Below are 22,661 nucleotides of genomic sequence, written 5' to 3'. Positions count from 1 at the left end.
AAGACCTCGCGGACGGGTCTCTTAAAAACTCCCATTATCATATAGTTCAGAAACCAATAATATACTACGATGACTTGTAGTTCATCTGATATCAAGATTTCATGTTTAATATGACGTATCATGTTCACGACTCAATTGCAACATTGATCTCTCCAACTAAAAAAAATAAAACCAATTATATGTACGTTACATAGAAAACATAAAAGGCAGTAACAATATTCAGCTGAAGTATTGTAGAAATGTTCAGTGAACATGCACAAATTTAGTTATTATTCAAGAAAAATGGGGGAAAAGGACAAAAGGTCATTCCCAGACAAGTTATAATGGGTCAATCATCCCTTGCCAAATTTTGATGACTGCAAGCTCCAATTGTTCGGCATTGTGGAGTTCTGCAAAACAATAAATTAAAGTCGACTGCTCCTAGTTTTAAAAGAATGGAGGTGTTATGCTAGTTTTCACGTACAATACCTGGTCAGGATCAATATGATAGCTTGGACTTCCTGCCTAAAAAGTTCTGGTTGAATCCATTCATAACAAGCAAATTATACAAGTCCTCAGATGGGTTCGAGGTGCCTGATGCGTCAGGCAGCAAAGCTCCATGTTGCTGATGATGGGGAGAGACAACATAATACGGATGTTTATCGTTTGATGCTGGTGCAATTTCCATGTTTCCATGGACGACATTATAAGTATTACTGATTATATTTTCTGTTCCGGCGTTCTGTCCATCTACGTGAGTCTCTTGGACTGCAACATGATAGTCGTCCCTTCCCCGTCGAGGCATTGCCCCAAACTTTCTTGGATTGGTTAGGGACCCATCTTCATGTTGACTTAGTCGGTAAGGTCTCTTCTCTTCAACTCGCCAATTAAGGTTACGACATTTCTTTAAACAATATAATCAAGACAAAAAAGAAACATATAAATTTCTGTAGTAAAAAATTTAACGCTGTCTATATATCTATATAGATATAGGTATGATATAGATCATGTGGCTATTGTTGGAATTTTGATGCTTAATGAATGAAAATTAAGCAAGTAAATCAATGTGTTTGATTTGGAAAAATTCGAAAAGAAAAACGAAGCTTAATGAACTAATATTAAGTTCGATTGTTCTGAATAAACCTCGAAAAAGTTCGTCAAATGTTGAACGAACTTAAAACGAGTAGTCGGAACATGTAAGGGACGAAAATCGGAAAAAAAAAAAAAAAAAAAAAATTGGTCCATGAACAGTAGCTCCCGCGCACCCGCGCGCGGATCTGTGCGCCGGTGCGCGCACCTGCCAGTGGCAGGCGCGCACCCGCGTGCAGTTCTGCGCGCTGGTGCGCGCGTCTGCCGAGCGCTGCTCGGCAGCGGGCGAGCGGGTGTGCGCCCCTGCGCGCACAGACGCGTCCCTTCGGCTTTTTTCGAATTTTCTGATGGTTTTTCACTTCCTTTGGCATTGTTTGATGCATGTGATCAGTTACAATGGCCAAGGGACACCCTCTATGAATTAAAGATCATGTCTTTTCATTTGAAAAACATAAAATGCATGATTATTTGAAAATCAAAAACACATTCAAACATAACATCATTTTGCATCTTCTTCTTCTTCCTTCTTCTACAAGAGAGAGTTTCTTCATTTCTTTGTGATAGAACTTGAATATTTGAGTGTTCATTATTCAAGAGTTGTAGTTGTATCTTGGGAGAAGATTGCCACAAAACTCTAGCACATTGTGAGGGCAAATTCTTCTTAAGGAGAAAGTGTTCAACACTTGCCTCTACAAAGTTATTCCATTGATTTCTTCTTGTTTCTCCCTCATATTTGAATACCCAAACAACAATCTTAAGAAGAATTTCGGTTTTTTGATCATTTGCAAGAAGAATTTCAATGGCATCATCGTCTACAACACCACATGCAACCATTGCACAAGGAGAGAAACCGGAGAAGTTTTCTGGTGCGGATTTCAAAAGATGGCAACAAAATATTCTTTTCTATCTCACAACCTTGAGTTTGTCAAGGTTCTTGAAGGAGGATCCTCCCACCATAGCTAAAAACGAGATTCATGCGGAAGGGATGAGTTTAAGCGAATCTTTCCCAATTGCTGCTATGATCGAGAAACTCCCTCCGTTGTGGAAGGATTTCAAGAACTATTTGAAGCATAAAAGAAAGGATATGAGATTGGAGAATCTCATTGTGAGATTGAGGATAGAAGAGGACAACAAGAGCACCCAGGCCAAGGCAAGTGGAATGGCAACAAGGGTGAATTTTGTTGAAACAAGTTTCAAAGGGAAGAAGAGAAAGTTTGAAAAGCAACCACAACAAGGCCAACAACCACCAAACAAGAAGAAGTTCAAAGGCACTTGCTATAACTGCGGAAAACCAAATCACATGGCTAAGGATTGTAGGAAACCAAAGAAGGGAAATCCTCAAGCCAACGTAGTTCAAGAAAGGTCGGTACCATTTGATTTTTCTCAACTTGACTTGTCTGCAGTTGTTTTAGAAGCAAACTTGGTTGAAAACCCCAACGAGTGGTGGGTTGATACGGGAGCAACTCGACACATATGCTCCGACAAAGGGATGTTCTCCACATACACTCCATCGACCGGGAGAAAACTATACATGGGGAACTCCGCTACATCTGAGGTGGTGGGCACCGGAAATGTCGTACTGAAGATGACATCGGGTTTGCAAGTAACCCTTGTTGATGTACTTCATGTACCAGACATAAGAAAGAACCTCGTGTCGGGGTCTTTGTTGGTCAAACATGGGTTTAGACTAGTATTTGAGTCTAACAAGGTTGTATTGACTAAGAATGGTCATTTTATTGGAAAAGAATATCTCGATGAGAACCTTTTCAAGTTGAATGTAATGGCTATACGCCAAAATGTTGTTGAAAGTAATAAAGACAAGAGTTCTATTTACTTGCTTGAGTGTTCTCATTTATGGCATGTTCGTTTAGGACACGTAAATTTTAATACCTTGCAACGTTTAATGAAACTTGAATTATTGCATAAACACAACGTCGATCCAACACACAAATGCGAGATATGTGTTGAAGCAAAAATGACCAAAGCGCCCTACCACTCGATTGAAAGATGTACAACTCCTCTAGAATTAATACACACCGATCTTGGTGATTTAAAGTTTGTTCAAACTAGAGGAGGGAAAAGATACTATGTGACATTCATTGATGATAATACAAGGTATTGTTACGTATACCTTTTGAGGTCGAAAGATGAAGCTCTTGAAGCATTCAAATGTTATAAGACCGAAGTTGAGAATCGACTAGGCAAACAAATAAAGAGGGTTCGAAGCGATAGAGGGGGCGAATACGGAGCACCGTTTGATGAATTCTGCACATCTGTGGGTATAATTCATGAAACGACTGCTCCTTATTCACCACAATCGAATGGCATTGCCGAAAGAAAGAATCGAACTCTAAAAGATATGATGAATGCTATGTTAATAAGTTCAGGATTACCCCAAAACTTGTGGGGGGAAGCAATACTATCGGCTAATTACATCCTGAACAAGATACCCCACAAGAAAAATGACAAGTCACCTTATGAATTGTGGAAAGGTCACAAACCTTCCTACAAGTATCTCAAAGTGTGGGGGTGTCTAGCTAAGGTAGAAATACCCAAGCCTAAACAAGAGCGAATTGGACCAAAGACGGTCGACTGCATATTCATCGGATATGCACATAATAGTAGTGCCTATAGGTTTATAGTGCACAAATCTGAAAATGTAGAAATGAATACGGGCATGACAATTGAGTCAAGAAATGCAGTATTTTTTGAAAATACATTTCCTTGTAAAGAAAGGAAAGAAAATGGTTCTAGCAAGCGAAAATTAGAGACGGAGAATGAAGGTCAAGTACCTACACGTGATCCAACTCTAAATGAAAATGTTATACCATTGGAAGACTCTTCAAAAGAGCAAGAGCCAAGAAGAAGCAAAAGGGCTAGAATCTCAAAGTCCTTTGGTCCAGACTTCCATACTTTTATGTTGGAGAATGAACCAAAGAACATACAAGATGCTCTTGCTAGCCCCGACGCTCCTTATTGGAAAGAAGCCATCAACTCAGAAATGGATTCCATTTTGCAAAACCATACTTGGGAACTAGTGGATCTTCCACCAGGTACCAAGCCATTGGGATGCAAATGGATATTGAAAAAGAAAATGAGAGTTGATGGAAGTATTGAAAAATACAAAGCCAGGCTTGTGGCCAAAGGCTATAGACAAAGAAAAGGTCATGATTTCTTCGACACGTATTCACCAGTTTCAAGAATAACATCCATTCGTGTACTCATTGCTATTGCAGCTTTGCATAACCTTGAGATACATCAAATGGATGTCAAAACGGCATTCTTAAATGGTGAACTTGAAGAAGAAATATACATGGATCAACCTGAAGGCTTTGTTGTTAAAGGACAAGAAAGAAAAGTCTGTCGTTTAATTAAGTCTCTATATGGACTTAAACAAGCGCCCAAGCAATGGCATGAAAAATTTGACAAAGTGGTATTGTCAAATGGATTTAAGATTAATGAGTGTGACAAATGTATTTACATTAAAGGCACTCGAGAATCTTATGTGATGGTATGTCTATATGTGGATGACATGCTAATAATGGGGAATAACCAAGAGTTTATTAAGGGTACAAAGAATATGTTGACAAAACATTTTGATATGAAAGATATGGGTATTGCTGATGTAATTCTAGGGATTAAAATCTTTAGAACTCCAGAAGCAATAGTCCTATCTCAATCTCATTATGTAGAAACAGTGTTAAAGAAGTTTAACGCTTATGACTCTACCCCAGTAAAAACGCCTTTAGACGTGAATGTCCATTTGGCGAAGAATCGTGGAGAACCAGTTTCCCAACTGGAATACTCCAAAGTTATTGGAAGCCTTATGTACATCACTAATTGTACTAGACCTGACATCGCTTGTGCGGTTAACAAGTTAAGTCGGTTTACAAGTAATCCTAGTTATGCACATTGGAAGGCGTTGACAAGGGTGCTTAGATATTTAAAGCACACCTCAGAATATGGACTACATTTTACAAGGTATCCTGCAGTACTTGAAGGATACTGTGATGCAAATTGGATTTCTGACACCAATGACTCCAAATCCACTAGTGGCTATGTATTTAGCATTGGTCGAGGAGCAGTCTCTTGGAGGTCATCGAAACAAACTTGCATTGCGAGGTCTACTATGGAATCGGAGTTCATAGCGCTAGATAAAGCTGCAGAAGAAGCTAAGTGGCTTCGCAACTTTCTAGAGGACATTCCATGTTGGACAAGTCCAGTGCCAGCAATCATGATACATTGCGACAGTCAGTCGGCAATTGCAAGGGCACAAAACAGTATGTACAATGGCAAGTCTCGACACATACGTCGAAGACACAATACTGTGCGACAGTTGATCTCTAATGGAGTTATATCTGTTGATTATATTAAATCAAAGGATAACTTAGCGGATCCGCTTACAAAAGCATTAAATAGAGATCAAATGTATTGTCTGTCAAGAGGAATATGTTTAAAACCTACCAAATAAAGTTTCATAGTGGCAACCCAACCTTGTAGATTGGAGATCCCAAGATCTTGGTTCAATGGGACAACTAAATTATGAGAACTTGTGTAATCACTCCTCATTCCTAAGACGATGAGTGAAGTTGCCTACAAAGGTAGTGAGGTTAAGTATTGTACTTTTAATGATTCCGTAGCTTACAAAAGCGGGGTAAGTAGGATACCCTTTTACAAGGAGATCACCTATGTACGTGTGAGGACGGGCCGCCTCGATGAAACACGTATGAAGCCAAGATGTGTTCCATGGCCAAAACGGACACAACCGATAACACAAAATGGAAATGGAAAAAAGGTTATCATGTGGGTACAGTTGTCTGGGTTTACATGAACCGCTAAGAAGTTCAAGACATCACGTTCACTTCGTGGCCTAGTAAATCCGATTGTATTCCACTAGGGCAGGTTCAAAGCCAAAAGCTACCTCTCCTGATGTGATAATTTTTCGTATATACTCTCTCTTATGCATCACGAGCATTCATGCATTAATTTCATTCATGTGGGGGATTGTTGGAATTTTGATGCTTAATGAATGAAAATTAAGCAAGTAAATCAATGTGTTTGATTTGGAAAAATTCGAAAAGAAAAACGAAGCTTAATGAACGAATATTAAGTTCGATTGTTCTGAATAAACCTCGAAAAAGTTCGTCAAATGTTGAACGAACTTAAAACGAGTAGTCGGAAATATAAGGGACGAAAATCGGAAAAAAAAAAAAGAATTGGTCGATGAACAGTAGCTCCCGCGCACCCGCGCACGGATCTGCGCGCCGGTGCGCGCACCTGCCAGTGGCAGGCGCGCACCCGCGCGCAGTTCTGCGCGCTGGTGCGCGCGCCTGCCGAGAGCTCTCGGCAGGCGCTGCCGAGAGCTCTCGGCAGGAGCTGCCGAGCGCTGCCGAGCAGCGGGCGAGCGGGCGTGCGCCCCTGCGCGCACAGACGCGTCCCTTCGGCTTTTTTCGAATTTTCTGATGGTTTTTCACTTCCTTTGGCATTGTTTGATGCATGTGATCAGTTACAATGGCCAAGGGACACCCTCTATGAATTAAAGATCATGTCTTTTCATTTGAAAAACATAAAATGCATGACATTAGTGTGTATGCTATTCTCTCCGAATTTAGAACAATTTTCTCAGCCAATCTTGAAAATTAGTGTTCGGTTAGCTTGTTTTAATGATAGAAATGGATTACATGACGAAATCGTAAATATACTGATATGGAAACAGAATAAACGTTACCGACTATTTTAAAATATTTTGTAAGACGTAAAATATGGACTTTTGTTTTTACGAATCGCCTCCCACTATTTTGACATTTTCACCACCCTCTGATGACAAACGGGAAATCCAATTTCCTTAGTGAGTACGCAAGGCCCAATTGCGAGATTATGATCCCGAATAATATCAGCCAATCATAACTTCCAAAAGGTAGAGCCCAATTGCAACTCCTTGCAACTCTTACGTAATTTTGCCTCACGTTTGAGGAGGGTCCAATAATATGATCCCCTTTCTCTTCACGTGTCGAGCCCGGCCCATCAATGTTGAACCTTAGTGGACGGTCGCCATGAGATCCCCCAATAATATGAGCCGAAGTCATGGGAGTTCCACGTAGTTCACATCAAATATGTCAGTGGAAGTCACAGCTTTCCGGCGTCCAGGCCTCCCCAATAATATGAGCCAGACACTGACCGCGGGTAGCGTTCATCATGCAACCACCGTTGATGGAAGGCAAGGAATTATTAAACTTTCTTTTAATTATCCTTTTAATGGGCTTGATTTAAATTTTGGATCTCATCCAAAATGAGGGATTTTAATTTTAAAAATTTGTCTCATCATTAATTTTAAAACTCTGCCATGATTGTTTGTATGATTGCCGGATTCATGCAACTCTTGTCATTATAATAATAATAACGCACATACTGATTATTTATAATATATCACATACATCACAAATAATAATAAAGGATGATCGATAACCGAGAGCTAATTAATCCGTACGAGCCACATACGGATCCATGTCCATAGCCTCGGGAAATGCAGGGATGCAAATGCAACTATTACATAAGCTTCCAAAATTTACATGTCTTCGATCTTCAAAACTCTTTTTAGAGGATCTCGGACCCACCGTCTTCAAATCTTGATCTCCCACTAAATCTAATATTTACATTAAATTTCCATGGCACATAGGGATACAAATTTCAGGGGTGGGAACGGGCCATAAACCAAGCTCACTTTATAATTATCAAATAATTAAAAAATTACAACATGTAAAAACCTAACATACACCTAGCAAATTGGTCATGGCTCTCGATCATCCTTTTAACATATAATATCATATATTATATAAATCCGATAATATCACATATTATCAATAAATCGTGTATCTCGTAAATTATCACTAACCGCCATAATTATCAAATTAAATAAACACTTTTATTTAATTTCAAATAATTAAATTTCTTGTAAAACACTTTTTACCATAAATAATTAAAATCATATTTCAATTATTTATTTCGTAAGAAATCGATTTTATAAAAATTATTGTATGTGTAAAATCGTCCGTATTTTCATAAAATATCAATTTAACCCAAAATTTAAAAAATCAGAAAATCGCCCCGGACCCGAAACTGGGCTGCCCTTGGGACTGTTCACGCTGCCCGTGAACAGTACCGCTGCCCGTGAACAGTAATTTTCGGATACTGTTCACGCTGCCCGCGGGCACTGTTCACGCTGCCCGCGGGTACTGTTCACCGTGAACAGTATTTTTTATTTTTATTTTTTTTCAAAAATAATTTTAGGGGCGTTTTTCATAAAAATTCTTACGCGGTTAGAAATAATAAACTCAACTCAATTTAATTAAAACACACGATTAAGAATAACCTGGCTCTGATACCATTGTTGGGACATCGTATTCTCGCACCCAAGACGCAGCGGAAGTTTAAAAAATTTGTTCTTGGGCGTCGTGTGTTCAAAACTTTCATAGGGCGTTCAGAATTATACCTTTGCGTTCTTAACGCTTGGACTCCAAACTATTCCGGTGTTCAAGCGGAGATAACCCTTCTTGTAAATCCCTACGAACGGCTCTTCAAATATTATCGCCTAATTAGGTCCACGATCAGAAACTTTGTTCCTCGCTTGGATTGCACTAGAAATCACAAACGATTTGTGCGTTGAGACTGCAGCTCCGAATTTCCAAAATCCGGACATGAAACGGCGCGGCGGTGGAAGGACAAAGTAGCCAAAACTTTAACAAAATTAATTGCAAAGTGGCCGTGGGTTCCTTGAAGCATAAGCATGAATTTTTCTTAATTGATTCACAATCAATCATTAAGAAAATATTATATATTCTTAATCCACAATTAAGCAAATCTAATTTGCTTTTTGTGTTGCAAAATTTCTTCAAATCTTCAAGTTGTTGGCCGAGAGTTGGCTTGGGATTGGAGAGAATTTTCCTTTTGTTTTGTGTGCCAAAATTCATCCCTCAACTATGAGCCCTAATTGGTGTATTTATAGAGTGAGACTCCTAATCTAATTAGGAGTCCCTCTCCCACAAGGACTCTTATAATTTCATTATATTAAAACTCTCATATAATTATTATATAATGTATTTATTAACTTTTAATAATACATCATATAATAATATCATATACATATATTTTATATCACCATATAAAATATATACATGTATATGTATATTAAATTAAATAACTATTATTTAATTTATAAACTAACTCCTTAGTAAATTTAATTCTAGACTCCTCTAGAATATTTATGAGAATTTATTCATGTTAGTAGTCACTACTACTAGCACAATCATTTAATTAGTAAATTCCAAATTCACTAAAAAAAATGATTCCGAACTCATTATAACCCCGATCGACGATCCGAGAGCGCCGATGTACCAAGGATACAAATCTTGTTCATATAATAATGAAAATTAAAAATTTCGAAGATCAAAATTTTCATTTACCAAATTCAGAACTTACCATATATGGCAGTTACCATATTTGGCAGCTGCTAGTTTTAGTGAACTCCTTCACAAAATAGGCAGTTCCACTCTCATTCCTTATTTAGCAATCATGCTAACTTCCACTTCTTCCATCCTATGGAATCAGCTCATAAACTCCTTTATAAGCTTCTTGTTTGATCTCCATCAAACTCTAGTCGTCAAATTCCAACTCCTTGAAATTTGACTATCTCAACGGGAACACAGAATCCGATACTTGTGTGACCCTCAATGGTTCAGGGATACAGCTAGCCGTGGGTTCACATCTCCATGTGATTCAGAATAACATTTATTCTTATTCGGGCTTACCCTAGTTAGCCCCATTCTTTTCATCAACACCTTGATCAAGAATGTCAGAACTCATTTCTGATTGCACCCATCGGATCATGGTAAGAGCGTCTAGTAGCATCGCCCCATGATCCCCTAGGTATCACTGATAGTGCCTGCAAGAACCTTTAGTCATGGTTAGCGTACAGTACGGTCCCTTCAACACATATATCCCGATCGAATCTGCAACCATTGGTACATCGAGAGTTGCATATGAATTCGATAACGATGCGATTTATCTTTGAGTATTAATAGTGGCATGGTATGTGCAACTAGGAAAACACCTTTCCCTAAAGCACATTTCTTGCTCTGGCCAGAGACTCCTTGCACTATTAACTCATCAGATCACATAGGATATCTTCCCCCGTAGGCGAACAGTGAATCCCCGACTACAATGCATTTGCTCCTACGTATTTCGAAACTACACCCAACCTCGCCACCTGATGACCCTCAATGGAGTCGGTAAACGGATCAAAGTGCATGCTAGTACGTATAGCCCCTACATTATCCCGGGTCAAAGGACTAATGGTGTACAACCATAACTTCGGACTATTCCACTCGATAAGTGAGAACCACTTGGACAGTCCGAGGGAGGGTTGTTCAGTGCATCATCATATGATCACCCATCTGTGTGAATGGACATCTCCATGCCCTTACCAATGAAACATAGTGTTTACTCCACAGATGCTAGTCTCGAGCTCGAGCGACCTTTATCCTTGTTTTAGGCGGCTGATTCGACTAGGAACCTGTTTAGAATATACGGTACTCTTCCTAATGAGTTTCATGATCTTACGTGGAATCGCAGACCTCATGGTACCTATTGTATATTCAAGGACTTTATCTATGCAGCTTGCATGGGTATACAGATAAAGTATAATGCCATAATCGAATAAAATCGTAAAATATTATTAAAATAAAGATTGTTTTACATTAGAGTCAATAAAGTCCGAGCCACAAGTTGGCTTGCCGGGCACCTACTCTAACAGAAAATCCAGCCAGACGATGGAGGCAGGGGCGGAGGTACAGCTTGCGTACCCGGACTTTAGCCCGGGTGGTCCAAATTTTTTTACAAAAATTTATATGTATAATTTTGAATAAATTTGATATTAGCCCGGGTAAATCAATTTAAAATATTAAAAGATGTTAGAGTTTAAAATTCTAACCCGGGTAACGCCAGATTCTTGGCTCCACCCCTGGATGGAGGAGCAGGGCCCGTGATGAAATTATATATAATCATACATAAAGTTATCAGCATATTTAGGAAATGTGACATACTTGGAGATGGCTGGCTACTTGCAACCTTGTGAGACCGTCCACATTCATTAGGTTTAGGATCTCTTTTGGGAAGCACCCTTCGAGTATATTATATACATAATATAGAAATGATTGAGACCATCTCAAAAAAACAACAGAAAAGAAGCAAAAAAGAATGAGATTTGAAATATACTTCCTTCTCCAAGTAGTTGAACAGCATTCATGAACTTTGCATGAAGTTCCGGGGTCCAGTCAGTGCACTCCCTTCGTCCCTTGAATTTTTTCTCTGTTTCGGTTATTTCTTGAAGTCTCTCGCGTCGTTTCATGACACACGCTTTCTCCCTCAAAACATGCTGCCATAGGGACCTGAGTACCTCCATCGTCGCGGGCTTCTTGATAAAAAGGAGTGCCCCACTTTCCAGAGCTCTCATCGCGACCAATGTATCATCATTATACGACATCGCTATACAGAAGGAACAAATCATATTGAGGGATGATGCATATATACATAGTAGTAGTTATGAAGATGGAACTAGTTCATATAGTTACCAATTATTGGTAAACCCTTGTTGACAGCAAGTTGGAGAAGCTTGAATCCATAAAGATCAGGAGAATTGATATTGGCCATCACAACGTCAAATTTCACCTTTCCGCTCGACAGAATTGATATAGCAGCGGAAGCAAGTTCCATAAATGTCACTGACAAATATATAAAATACATCGTAGCTTGTATTTATTATAGAAATGAAATTATATTAATGATAATAACAACAATCATTAAAAAAAAAAGATGGGACAACTGGTAGATCTAAAATTGTTTTTCCATGGAAATCAAAACGTGTGTTGACTACGTACCTTTGTAATGGCAGAGGTGTAGCAAATTGGATGTGTCATGCGGACTATCGTGATCCACAAGCAAAACATGAATTCCACATGAATCCATTTCAACGTTAACGCAGCTGCCTTCAATCCCAGTTAAATCCCACATTCCACTTTCTTTTTTATTGGTTACAAATAATCATTACAAGAACCAAGAAATATATTTATAATTAATCAGAGATGCATGTGCATTTATATACACATAACTTTAAATTCTTATTATTGTCTCTGCTTGTTTTGTTGACTATATATTTTCAATTAAAATATATATATGGGAAGAATGTAAATTATTTTCTTATTTTGGTCAAATACTTGTTGGATTATATGAGGTATTTGTTACAATCTTTTATTTGATGCACCAAAACAATAATATTAAGCTAATTTAAAATCTCATATTATTATTAAGTGGATTCCATATTCATGAAAATTATTATGTTTTGCCAGTGAAATCTCAACTCACGTACATGCCAGTTAGCCTACTATATATATATATATATATATATATATATATATATATATATATATATATATATATATATATATATATATATATATATATATATATATATATTAAAACTTTCCCTGTGATGTATATTTTATTCAAACTCGTTTTAATTTTTTTCATCTCTTACCATATTACAAATTTTAATGAGTAGAAATTACACATCAGTACGTAGTAGGACTCTGAATGATCGTTTGCAAAGCACCTTGAGACGCTTCAAACAAAATATTCTCAAAGAGCTGCAATAGCTCGTGTTCTAAGAATGTATATATCGATGAATTAGATCGAGTTTGGTATAGAACCAAGCGGAAAATACTCGAAATAATCATTCGTTAAGAAACACTGATATATTTTGTATATCCTGTGTAACTGAATAACTTGAATCAGTTGAGACATATATCAGTTCAGTTATGGTGAAGAACTGAACCGACGGATGCTCATACTAGTTAAATCAGTTTGAAAACAATAGTTAAACAATCAAATATACAAGATATATTTGTGGATTGTTCGGAGACTTCAACTGCTCCTACGTCACCCATTCTACCACATCGGGTAGCATTCACTAGAAGACTTTGATTAATTACGGCTAGTGTAATAACCCACCCAACTTAGGACTTACCCACTGTCTAACTGAACTCCTAGACTAGACTGAAGGCAACACCTTCCAGTCAACACTTGTGTGTCAAAGACAACATACACAAGTTTATTGTCTTTGTGCAAGACTGTATTTGAGTGGTGGTGTGTGTGTGTGTGAACTGATATATGAAAACTACCCGAAAGTGTTCTCACACACTGAGGGAAATATGCTTCTAAACTAAGCTGATATGACTGAGTATTCCCTCTAGGCAAAATGCTTCTTGTAAGCTGATAATTAAATAAGTGTGCTATTTATTTTTATCTTCACACACTAGTATGTGCTCTCACTACTTGCTGATGGTCTTGAGCTTGTATATATAGAGGCATTGAGGTCGTACTTCAAGACTCATCACATGTGATCGTTGCAACTTTGAATGCCTTCCTTGGTACATGTGTCTTGATTTTTCTGACATGCTTCCAGGAATCTCTCGACTTTAATATTTGTCGCAATCATTATTGTACCTTTGATCAAGGTTCTAAAAAGCGTGAAGTGCCCCGAAGCGTGAATGTCGAGCTTCAAGGTTTTCAAGCTTAAGCGAGATTAGCACATGCTTAAGCGTGAAAAAACGTTTTTTATATTCAGTGTAATTGTAATTATCTCAAACCAATAAATAGATAAAATAATACATAAATATGATAAATTTTATGTATGATGCATTAATTCTCATATTTATAAAATCATAAAATATCAAAATTACAATCTTAATTTGTTTTTGCAACTATAACACATTAAAAATATTAAATATTTGTCAAATCATTATCAGACACGCTTAATCATAATTAAAATTAAAAAATAAACATCTAAATTATAAACCTAATTTATTACCTTCAAAATAAAAAAATTAATAGATGCGATTAATTGTGGTTAAACACGCTTAATTAAACACTTTAATTATGCTTAATTCGGTCAAACTACAGTTTGACCGCTTTTTTACGCTTTCTCCGAAGCGGGGCGTTTTTTCCAAGCTTCAAGCTTAAGCGAGCTTAAGTGAGGCTTAAGCGAGCTTTTTAGAACACTGCCTTTGATCATACAGATGTTTTGAATCTTCGTGCGTAGCTGGAATCCACTAATATAAGCTTATCTTGATCTGCAACTGAATGATTCTTAATTGATGTTCCTAACTGGTCATCTGAACTGATCTTCGGTTGGGTTGGTGAAATCAGTTGACTCGTTAGTTGAACTGATTTCACTCTTTCAGCTGAACTGGTTAGTTGTGTTCTTCATCAGCTGGCCGGGCTTCTGAAGGTCTTCTGCTGAACCACCTATCAGCTGGACAATTAGTTGAATTGTTCTTTAATATGTCAGTTAAACTGATTCTGTTTGGTCGATCATTGGTCTTTTCAGTTTACTATAGCTTCAGTTTTACCTCGCTTCAATGATCAGTTCGAAGCCTGATCAATTCCAGCTACCTGCGCACTAAGGTAAATCATTAGAAACAAAATAACAAGTTTTGTTACCATCAAAATCAAGATTGCGAACATGAAATGTTCCAAAAGATTCTTTTAAAATATCTTCTTTATAATTCAATAAACACAAACACACGTATGTATATATAGTCACATATTGTTTTAGTATAAAGTGATTAACTAACTATATATGTATATAAGAAGACAGTCTGGTGTTCTCATTTGGATTTGGTTTTGTATAAGGGGGTATATTCATTCTAAAGTTTTTAAATACTTTTAATCACTCTTATAAATGATGGATTTTTGTGGGTTTGATGATTTTTTGTTGACTTTTATAGAATCTCATAGAATTGTAAACCAGATTTTATACTCTTAAAGGCTGTCAAATATTTGATCGAAACTGAGTCAGTTCAGCACAACTTAAAAAGAATTATATCTGATCATAAGGATCATTTCATGCTAAGTTAGTATTATTATTAATTACATTTGTATAGAAGTTTGCAGACTGTCTATCAATCAGTTGAGATACTATGAGTTTTCAGTTTGACATTGTTTAAGACCAAACAGAATCGGGATCTTGCAAACTACTTGTATTATCCAAAGTCTTCTAGTACGAAACCTTCCAAAATGAAGTAGGGATGACATAGGAGCTTCTGTTCTCCAAACATCCAGAAACATACATGTGTATTTTATATTTCAATTTACCTTCACCATTCATTATGTGATCTGTTTTAATCTGTCAGTTTAGCTTCTTTCCGCACTTATATGTTAGCTAACTGACATAGACATTCGAGAATATTCTGTTTAGTTACCAAACCATCTCAACTAATCGAAGAAGAGAACATATTTTGTCTAGTATTTATTCAACTCTCTCCTCTAAACACTCAACTGATCTTCTACGTTTCTATTAACATTTTTTGGGTAAAAGACAACGGTTTTGAAAATTGTTATCTATAAACGTGTTTTTAGGATCTAACCATTGTCTTTTAAAATTGTCATCTATTAGTGTTTTGGATAAAAGACAATGGTTTTTAAAAAATATTATTTATCAACTTATTTTTCTAAAGTACAAGTTACGAAACAGTCTCTTTCACCTTTTTTAAAAAATAACGAAGTCAGTATACTTATTCATACAAGAGACTCGTCTCTCATTTTCTCATGTCTCCCTCATTTCTTATATTCATTGGGATAATAATATAGTCATATTTGAAGCATTTTTATGTTTTAGATGTAGTTAAATGGTGTGTTCTTGCTGGGTTAATAAAAAAAATGATCTATTTTAAATTTAATTAAATAAAAAGGATTTGGACTTTTTTAAATCGAGAAAAGGGAGTTAACTGCTTTTAGTTAGGTGAAGTCATTTATTAGCTCATTAATTAGTTAGTTAGATTTTACATTTTTAAAAAATATTTTTTAATTGTTATGGTTCTCTCCCCGATTTGAGATTTCATTTAGTTATTTTTGTGTTTTTCACGATAAAATAATCAAAAATCATTTGAAAATTTGAAGATTTGTAGATAATTAAGTATATAATCAAATGTTGTGTTGTTATATTTGTTTCAGTTTAGTTCTGATTGTTTTTTGTTAGAATTTTTTTGGGTGGAGTTAGTGTGAGTATTTACAGTCGAGCAACGAAAAATGAGTTGGGAAAAAAAATTTGCCAACAAAAAAATGTTTGATTTTATCAAAGGTTCGATGTTGTAGTAATCAGCAATTTGTGTGAGTTAAGGTTCTAAATCGCGAAATTATTTCGGTTAGGCCTCCGGAAAATCGCATTTTTTTACGTTTTAGAAAAGTAACGTAGAGCTTATTTTCGTAGGAAATTCCAAACTTGATTCCGTCAATTGTTCTAGACTCCTCTCGATGTATGCTTCAATCCATATGCCGATCCTTGAACCTTTCATTTTTTGAAAATTTCTCGAAGAACCTCATTCACACGTTTATTGTACTGCTAGTAGAATTTTTATGGAATTGTATTACAGAAACAATTAGTATCAGCATATATTGTTGGTAATGCAACTATGAGAGATAACTTGAATTAAGTTTCCGACTTGAGATTAAAGATTTGTTTGGAATGTACTTATCATAGATAACTTGACTTAAACTTCCGACTTAATATTAAAGATTTGAATCGGGGATGATAAACTATTTATGAAAAACATATATTGTTAGGAATGTATCTATTAGAGATCACTTGACTTAAGATTAAAGATTTGAATCGGAGATGATAAATTATTTATGAAAAACTAATATGAGAAAATCTGATATAATAATTATATAATAAATAAGTTTTGGGTATTATAATATAGAAGTTGATTTTTGTATCAATGGTTAATTGTGTGAACATTAAATTATAAGCGTTAACTTTAAATATGTATATTGGAATATCTTGTTTAAAATTAATGTGGAGAACATTATTTTTAGATTAAGAAATGTATATTATTTTAAGATAACAAATAGGCTATTATCTTATATAAATAAAATAAGTTATGAGAAGTTCTTGGGTATTGAGGAAAGAGCAATATAATAATTTTTTACTCTTCTTACGGTACTAAGAATGATTCAAGGAGAAAGACATTCAATGAAACTCGTTTGTGTTAGTGCACTAAGCTCATAGTGTAGGCCAAAGTGAGACTTAACACAAGGTTGAATGAGCTTTTATTTTATAACGACTAGGTTATAATTTTTGGAGTTTAAGTTACCGGTCTGTTGACAATGAGATAAAGAGCTACTGGAATTCCCATCTCAGCAACAAGAAATTAGGCGAAGAAATTAAATCTCAAGATCAAGATCAAGATCCAAGAACGACGAGTTATCCAGAGAAGTGAATAGCAGCAGCCCAAGTACTAGTAGTGGTGTTGTGGTAGGCTGGCAAAGCGGCTTTGATGTGGATTGGAATGGGTCACCAAGTTTCTCGAGTATGATCGTAATTCATTTTGAATCATTTCATTACCTTGTATGTTTTCAATTGTAGCGTTAAAGAAAATGAAGTGTGCATTGCATGTTTAAACATAATTCATAGAGTTGTTTCGAAACCACCGAATTTTACAACCCCTTCTTAAAATCTACCATCTCAAATCGTATATATTAATAGCCAAGCTTCAAGTTCCCATTCATGCATCCATATACGCTTACAAAAATAAAGAACTGTCAGACATTCAATGCGTGCACTGGATATAGCAGTAATTATTGCTTACACAGATGTCACATTCTACTCTCTCCTTATTACTCTCGATTGATTTGGATCTACTATTTGCTATCGTATTAAAATATACTTTATAACAATGATCCAACTAATATATTTTTTTGGTTTAGCTCATAAACTCAAGCAACATAAAAAATCAATATTAAGCAAAGCAATTACCCGTCCCAACTTAAAAGGTAGCAAAATTTGAAGTAACGAGCTAAGAGCAGAGCGTAAGAAAGGGTGAAAACTAAAAGTGCAAGGGAGTCAAAGACGTTTACTAGGAAGTGTCAATCACAGTTCAAATTCAAACTCGTTTATACAGAATCATGCCATCAAATATTATCCAGGGAAAAAAATATTATGTGGGGGAGGCTTAGGATCGTTTCTATTGGTTAATTTTGCTCACATCCAATGACAATAACCATGGAAAGAATGCATATTTGCTTTAGTAGAACCTGCATACAGTTGGCATGAGTTAGTAAAGCCAAACTACCATAACAATAGATTGCCAAATGAAATCAAGATATATAACATAATTGAGGGATCATAGAGGAACATAACAATGAAAACTTACTCAAACACTGTGTGCAGACAAGTATGGAAAAGGATGATTGTGGCCCACACCAAATATACAGTATGTGGTTAGGGGACAGCATTTGGTAGTAGTCAACCCCAGGCCATGGAGCACGCATAATTAACCACTAATTTACCATCAAAACCAAAGTTCTGAAATGCGAAGATGACTGTTAGCGACAAGCACAAGAATACCTGCTTAACTCTATTTCTCAAGCTGGGAGTTAGAATAGGATCAGGTTAGAAACAGAAATTGTAATGTCCTAAATTCATAGGATCCCGAACCATTAAGAAATTAAAACTCGGCAACAGTTTCAACGATGAAAAGTTATATACTCAAAACTAATAAAAAGTCTACAGAGATGAGAAATAAAGGATAACTCGGCTAACTCCGAGACCAAAACAACAGCACAACCAGCAGATCCCACAGAAGAATAACTCATAAGATAAGACGACTTACATTATATAGATCGATGACCAACTCATCTGGATTTGGTGAGAAGGCGCTGTTCACGTACACAAACTATGAAAACAAGAGGAAATTTAGAAACATTTCGAGTAAAACTCAAATATCATGCCCATTTTGTAATGCATAATATGACTTGCCAAAGTTTCCCTGTGAAGTTGACGACGAAGAAAATCAATCACTTTTACAAACTTGTCAGCCCCAGCAATCTGCATTTCAGAAAAAACTTAACTCAATGAATAGAAACATAAAAGTGAAATTTGAGACAAGAAAATCTCTTCCTTGAGAATTTTAAATAAACAAACCTGTTTTATAGCAACCAAGTTTATCGAAAGTTTGTAATACGAAACTACTCAACAGTGATATTCCCTAATCCATTACAAATTACCAATCAAATAAAGAAATCGGGTAAAATTACTTGGGCGTGAATATTGATGATATAATAAATCATTTTACCTGATACACAGACATTAAAGTAATAGTCATTTAATTTTTGCTACATGTTATTTCAATCATCAATAAAACATGTTCTAACTGAATTTGTAACTGTAAGTGAATCAAGGGATGGGTTTCTCAGCTAAGGCCACGCTCTTTTTACTTCTTGCATTACGTAAGTAAAATAGTTTAACCATTCTGATCTGAACCTTAACCAGTCTAGATTGGATCCATCAAATTCGAACACAAAGAAGAAGATTTTAAACCCGCAAAATTTCCCCAATCATGCGAACAATTCATCGAATGCAAGAAAAACAAAACCTTGAATTTAGCTTGCTTGAGGATTGGAGCGTCACCGGTTGCTCTTAGGTGAACTACCACTGCATCAAAATCAATGCGAACCGATAATATGGAGGGGGGGAGAATAATTAACTACCACAATCGGATTATTAACAAAGTAATTGGAAAACTGAACATTCAAACTATAAATAAAAAGAAAAAAACAAAATTTTACAAATTTGAAGAAACTGACCTTTACGGGTCTCCGACGCCATCGTTGATCTACGGAAGTTACTGTAATTATTCTCTACTTTCTCACAAGCCCTCGCCGTCGTGCTCTATTCTCCCATTTTGTATGCCTATAATTCACAAGTTATTCTCTCCAAAAACATCCTTATCTGGTGAAGAAATTTATAATTTTTTTTACGATTGACAGATTTTTTTTTAAAAAAAAAAGGGAATTTAATTACGATATACAATATTTGTTAGTTAGGGACGATACAACAATTAAATCGTGAGATTTTTTATTAAATTTATTATGATATATTGATAAATGAAATTTTTAATTGAAATTTTATGTTGTAAGAATTGTTACACAAATTTAGTTGTACATGTAACATTATTAGATGTGAAAACCGAATTATTTTATTTTGCTTCGATTCAGTTTTCTTGTATTAAGGTTCGGATTATAAATTAAGTTGTGATAAATTTGAATATTCTTTTAATATTTCTAAAAATATCAAACATATGATAATTAAATAAAACTAGCCATTTATAATAATAACATAAATAATTAAATATAATAAAAAATTTAAAAGACAACAATTTAATATTTTGCAATGAAGTCCATGATCTTTTGAATACGTAAAGCATTACGTATTTTGAATTTTTTTTACTTCAGACAACCAATACTGATATTAATAGCAAAAATCTGATTTCGACCTTCAAATGTCAGTATGCAATTGATGCGCAATTCAGAATGACTCTAGTGAACTTTGTGAACAATAATAAAAGTAGAAAAGACACTATGACTATTTCTAGAAGTCCGAAGATGTTTGGTTTGATTGTTAAAAATGAGATAAATAAGAATCTTTTGATGAATTGACAAAATTGCACATCCACTTCGACGACGGCGTTCGGCTGGCAGTTGGTGGCGGTCGGCAGTCGGCGGTTGTCGGCCGGGGGCGGTGGTCGGCCGACGGCGGTCGGTGGCGGGAAGTGGTGATGAGTTTGGATATAGGAGAAAGGTAAAATTAGAAGAAAAAAATGATGGATTAAGAGTTTGATAAATAATCCTAGAGAGTGCGGAGTGATTATTTTATCTCAGTTAATATAACATAATCATTTATATGATGGATTAACTTGGTTAAATAAAAATCATACCAAATATGGGATTATGAAAGGTTAAAAAACTAAAAACTCACCTAATCCCTCGTACCAAACGTAGCCTTGTGTAAACACCCACTTCGGTAGCACTTAATACCGCCTATTGAAACTCCTAATATCAACTTCTTTACGACTTACACATTACTTCTGATGAGAAATATTTTTTTTGTCAGTTACAAAGATCTACTCAAAATACTAATACAATCATTAGATTAAAGATAGTAGAATATGACACAAGATGATCTTCTAGAAGATCTAATAAAGCTTGTATAAGTATGCTTCTATATATTTCAGCAGTACTTCTAAATAATGAGATATATTTGTGTCGTGTGTGTCATTACTTGCTGAAATATGATATAATTTTATATAGGTGATCTTCAAACGTTCGGATCTGAACTTCTATAAATTGGTCATATTAAGATCATTAATGCACTTGTCCAAATTGTCAAATATAATTTGTCATGCTCCAAAAATAGAAAGTGACATTAAATACTTGACATTATATGTCCAATCAGTCAGAATGTGCCATCTTTAACTAGAATCCTCAACATTTTTTAATATTCTTTTTTGTTGATTTTATGCTTCAATAAGTAAGATGATATATTCAATATTCATAAATGATTGTTGTCAAAATTTAGCAGTATGTGGATGTGTTCAGTAATTCTTTGTCCATTAAGTTTTGTATTCTATGAAAACTTAGCTGATCCTCAGCTATTGGCTATTGAATTTTTTGGAGTGCTGAATTTAGTAATCTTGATTAAATTCCTTACAGCATGCTCATCACCAAAACTTAAATATCACAACACTTCAATTGGTATTTTCGTCTTCTACTTATTTACATTTGAGTTAAGTCATTTAAAATCTATGAGTTCAAAAAAAAATAGATGAAACTCAAATTTATCTTGTAATTATTTACATCATAACTATAAGAAAAAAAAATGATGTGTTGCACGTTGAAGAATGCTGTTTTGGTAAAAATTAACTATCCAAATTAATTAATGTTGCGTCAATTTTTTATTTATTTTGTTTCGATTTAATTTAACAAATATAGTTGTGCATTAACACATTAGTGCATTAACAAATTAATTGTATAATATCATACATATACGATGTGTATTAAAACATGTACTTGTTTATGATTTCTTTAATTTATCATATCATAATCTCGATATTTTTATTTTCTTTCTTATTTTTTTGTAAATCTATGTAATTAATTATCCGATCATTTGACCTAATTAAAATAATTATTAATTTAATTAGTAATTAAAATAATTAATTATGTCAAATGAATTCAGAAAATATATTAAAAATATGTATTTTAGAATATCAGAATTAATACGATATAAAATATATTTAGAAATTTAAATAATATACGAGAGCATTAAAATTCAAAACCAAGTTAAATGGATATGTGTTACTATTTTTATTATCCAATTAATATTAAAATACATATATACACACACAATTGCCAAATAAAGAAAGGAAAATGACAAGAAGAACAAGCTATTCCATTAAGCTTCCTTTCTCCCATGTTCCCGTCGTCTCCCTCCTTTCACCAGCTAGTCGCCGTCGTCACCACGAAATGGAGCTCCGAACACCGCAGCAGGTAGCCCGATACCTAACCATTCCATTTGTGACCTAAAGCGAAGAAGATAGAAGCTGAATCGAAGCCAAGCATGAGTCTTGCTCACGAGCTGGTTGGTGTGAGTTCTTCAGTCGAGTTAATTCAGAGCTGCTCCGACGAGTTTCTAGTGGGCTCTATCCTCT

At 35.3% G+C, this 22,661-nt stretch overlaps 2 protein-coding genes across 4 annotated transcripts; both read right to left on the bottom strand.

The window, feature by feature from the left end:
* Positions 1 to 200: 200 nt before the first annotated feature.
* Positions 201 to 12,488, bottom strand: LOC140803522 (two-component response regulator ORR26-like). Of its 2 annotated transcripts, XM_073159428.1 has the most exons (6): positions 12,000 to 12,488; positions 11,694 to 11,843; positions 11,338 to 11,607; positions 11,166 to 11,242; positions 469 to 883; positions 201 to 389 (listed from the first exon to the last, which is right to left on the bottom strand). In XM_073159428.1, exons 1-5 carry the CDS (start codon positions 12,130 to 12,132, stop codon positions 479 to 481), a joined length of 1,035 nt encoding a protein of 344 aa, XP_073015529.1. In that variant the 5' UTR covers positions 12,133 to 12,488; the 3' UTR covers positions 201 to 389; positions 469 to 478. The 2 variants fall into 2 exon arrangements, with proteins under 2 accessions (XP_073015529.1, XP_073015528.1); XM_073159427.1 differs by having other exon boundaries at positions 201 to 883.
* A 5,521-nt stretch (positions 12,489 to 18,009) lies between these two features.
* LOC140803977 (ubiquitin-like protein ATG12) lies at positions 18,010 to 19,920 on the bottom strand. Of its 2 annotated transcripts, XM_073159825.1 has the most exons (6): positions 19,762 to 19,919; positions 19,551 to 19,609; positions 18,935 to 19,003; positions 18,789 to 18,851; positions 18,330 to 18,481; positions 18,010 to 18,210 (listed from the first exon to the last, which is right to left on the bottom strand). In XM_073159825.1, exons 1-5 carry the CDS (start codon positions 19,781 to 19,783, stop codon positions 18,422 to 18,424), a joined length of 273 nt encoding a protein of 90 aa, XP_073015926.1. In that variant the 5' UTR covers positions 19,784 to 19,919; the 3' UTR covers positions 18,010 to 18,210; positions 18,330 to 18,421. The 2 variants fall into 2 exon arrangements, with proteins under 2 accessions (XP_073015926.1, XP_073015925.1); XM_073159824.1 differs by lacking the exon at positions 18,330 to 18,481 and having other exon boundaries at positions 19,762 to 19,920.
* Between the last annotated feature and the right edge of the window lie 2,741 nt (positions 19,921 to 22,661).

This window comes from Primulina eburnea, chromosome 10 (assembly GCF_022965805.1).
Source record: "Primulina eburnea isolate SZY01 chromosome 10, ASM2296580v1, whole genome shotgun sequence".
NCBI lineage: Eukaryota > Viridiplantae > Streptophyta > Magnoliopsida > Lamiales > Gesneriaceae > Primulina > Primulina eburnea.
The sequence above is the reverse complement of the archived record's forward strand: the minus strand, read 5'-3'. Positions and strand labels throughout refer to the sequence as shown.

What these genes read in the sequence shown, in the direction of transcription:
- LOC140803522 (XM_073159427.1), bottom strand. Translation starts at nt 12,132, where the DNA reads ATGTGGGATTTAACTGGGATTGAAGGCAGCTGCGTTAACGTTGAAATG. An exon ending in CAAGGGTTTACCAATAATTG is followed by an intron (nt 11,608 to 11,693) that starts GTAACTATATGA and finishes CCTTCTGTATAG; the next exon opens with CGATGTCGTATAATGATGAT. An exon ending in TCAACTACTTGGAGAAGGAA is followed by an intron (nt 11,243 to 11,337) that starts GTATATTTCAAA and finishes ATATACTCGAAG; the next exon opens with GGTGCTTCCCAAAAGAGATC.
- LOC140803977 (XM_073159824.1), bottom strand. Translation starts at nt 19,783, where the DNA reads ATGGCGTCGGAGACCCGTAAAG. An exon ending in GGCGTCGGAGACCCGTAAAG is followed by an intron (nt 19,610 to 19,761) that starts GTCAGTTTCTTC and finishes ATTTTGATGCAG; the next exon opens with TGGTAGTTCACCTAAGAGCA. An exon ending in TGGTCATCGATCTATATAAT is followed by an intron (nt 18,211 to 18,788) that starts GTAAGTCGTCTT and finishes AACTGTATGCAG; the next exon opens with GTTCTACTAAAGCAAATATG.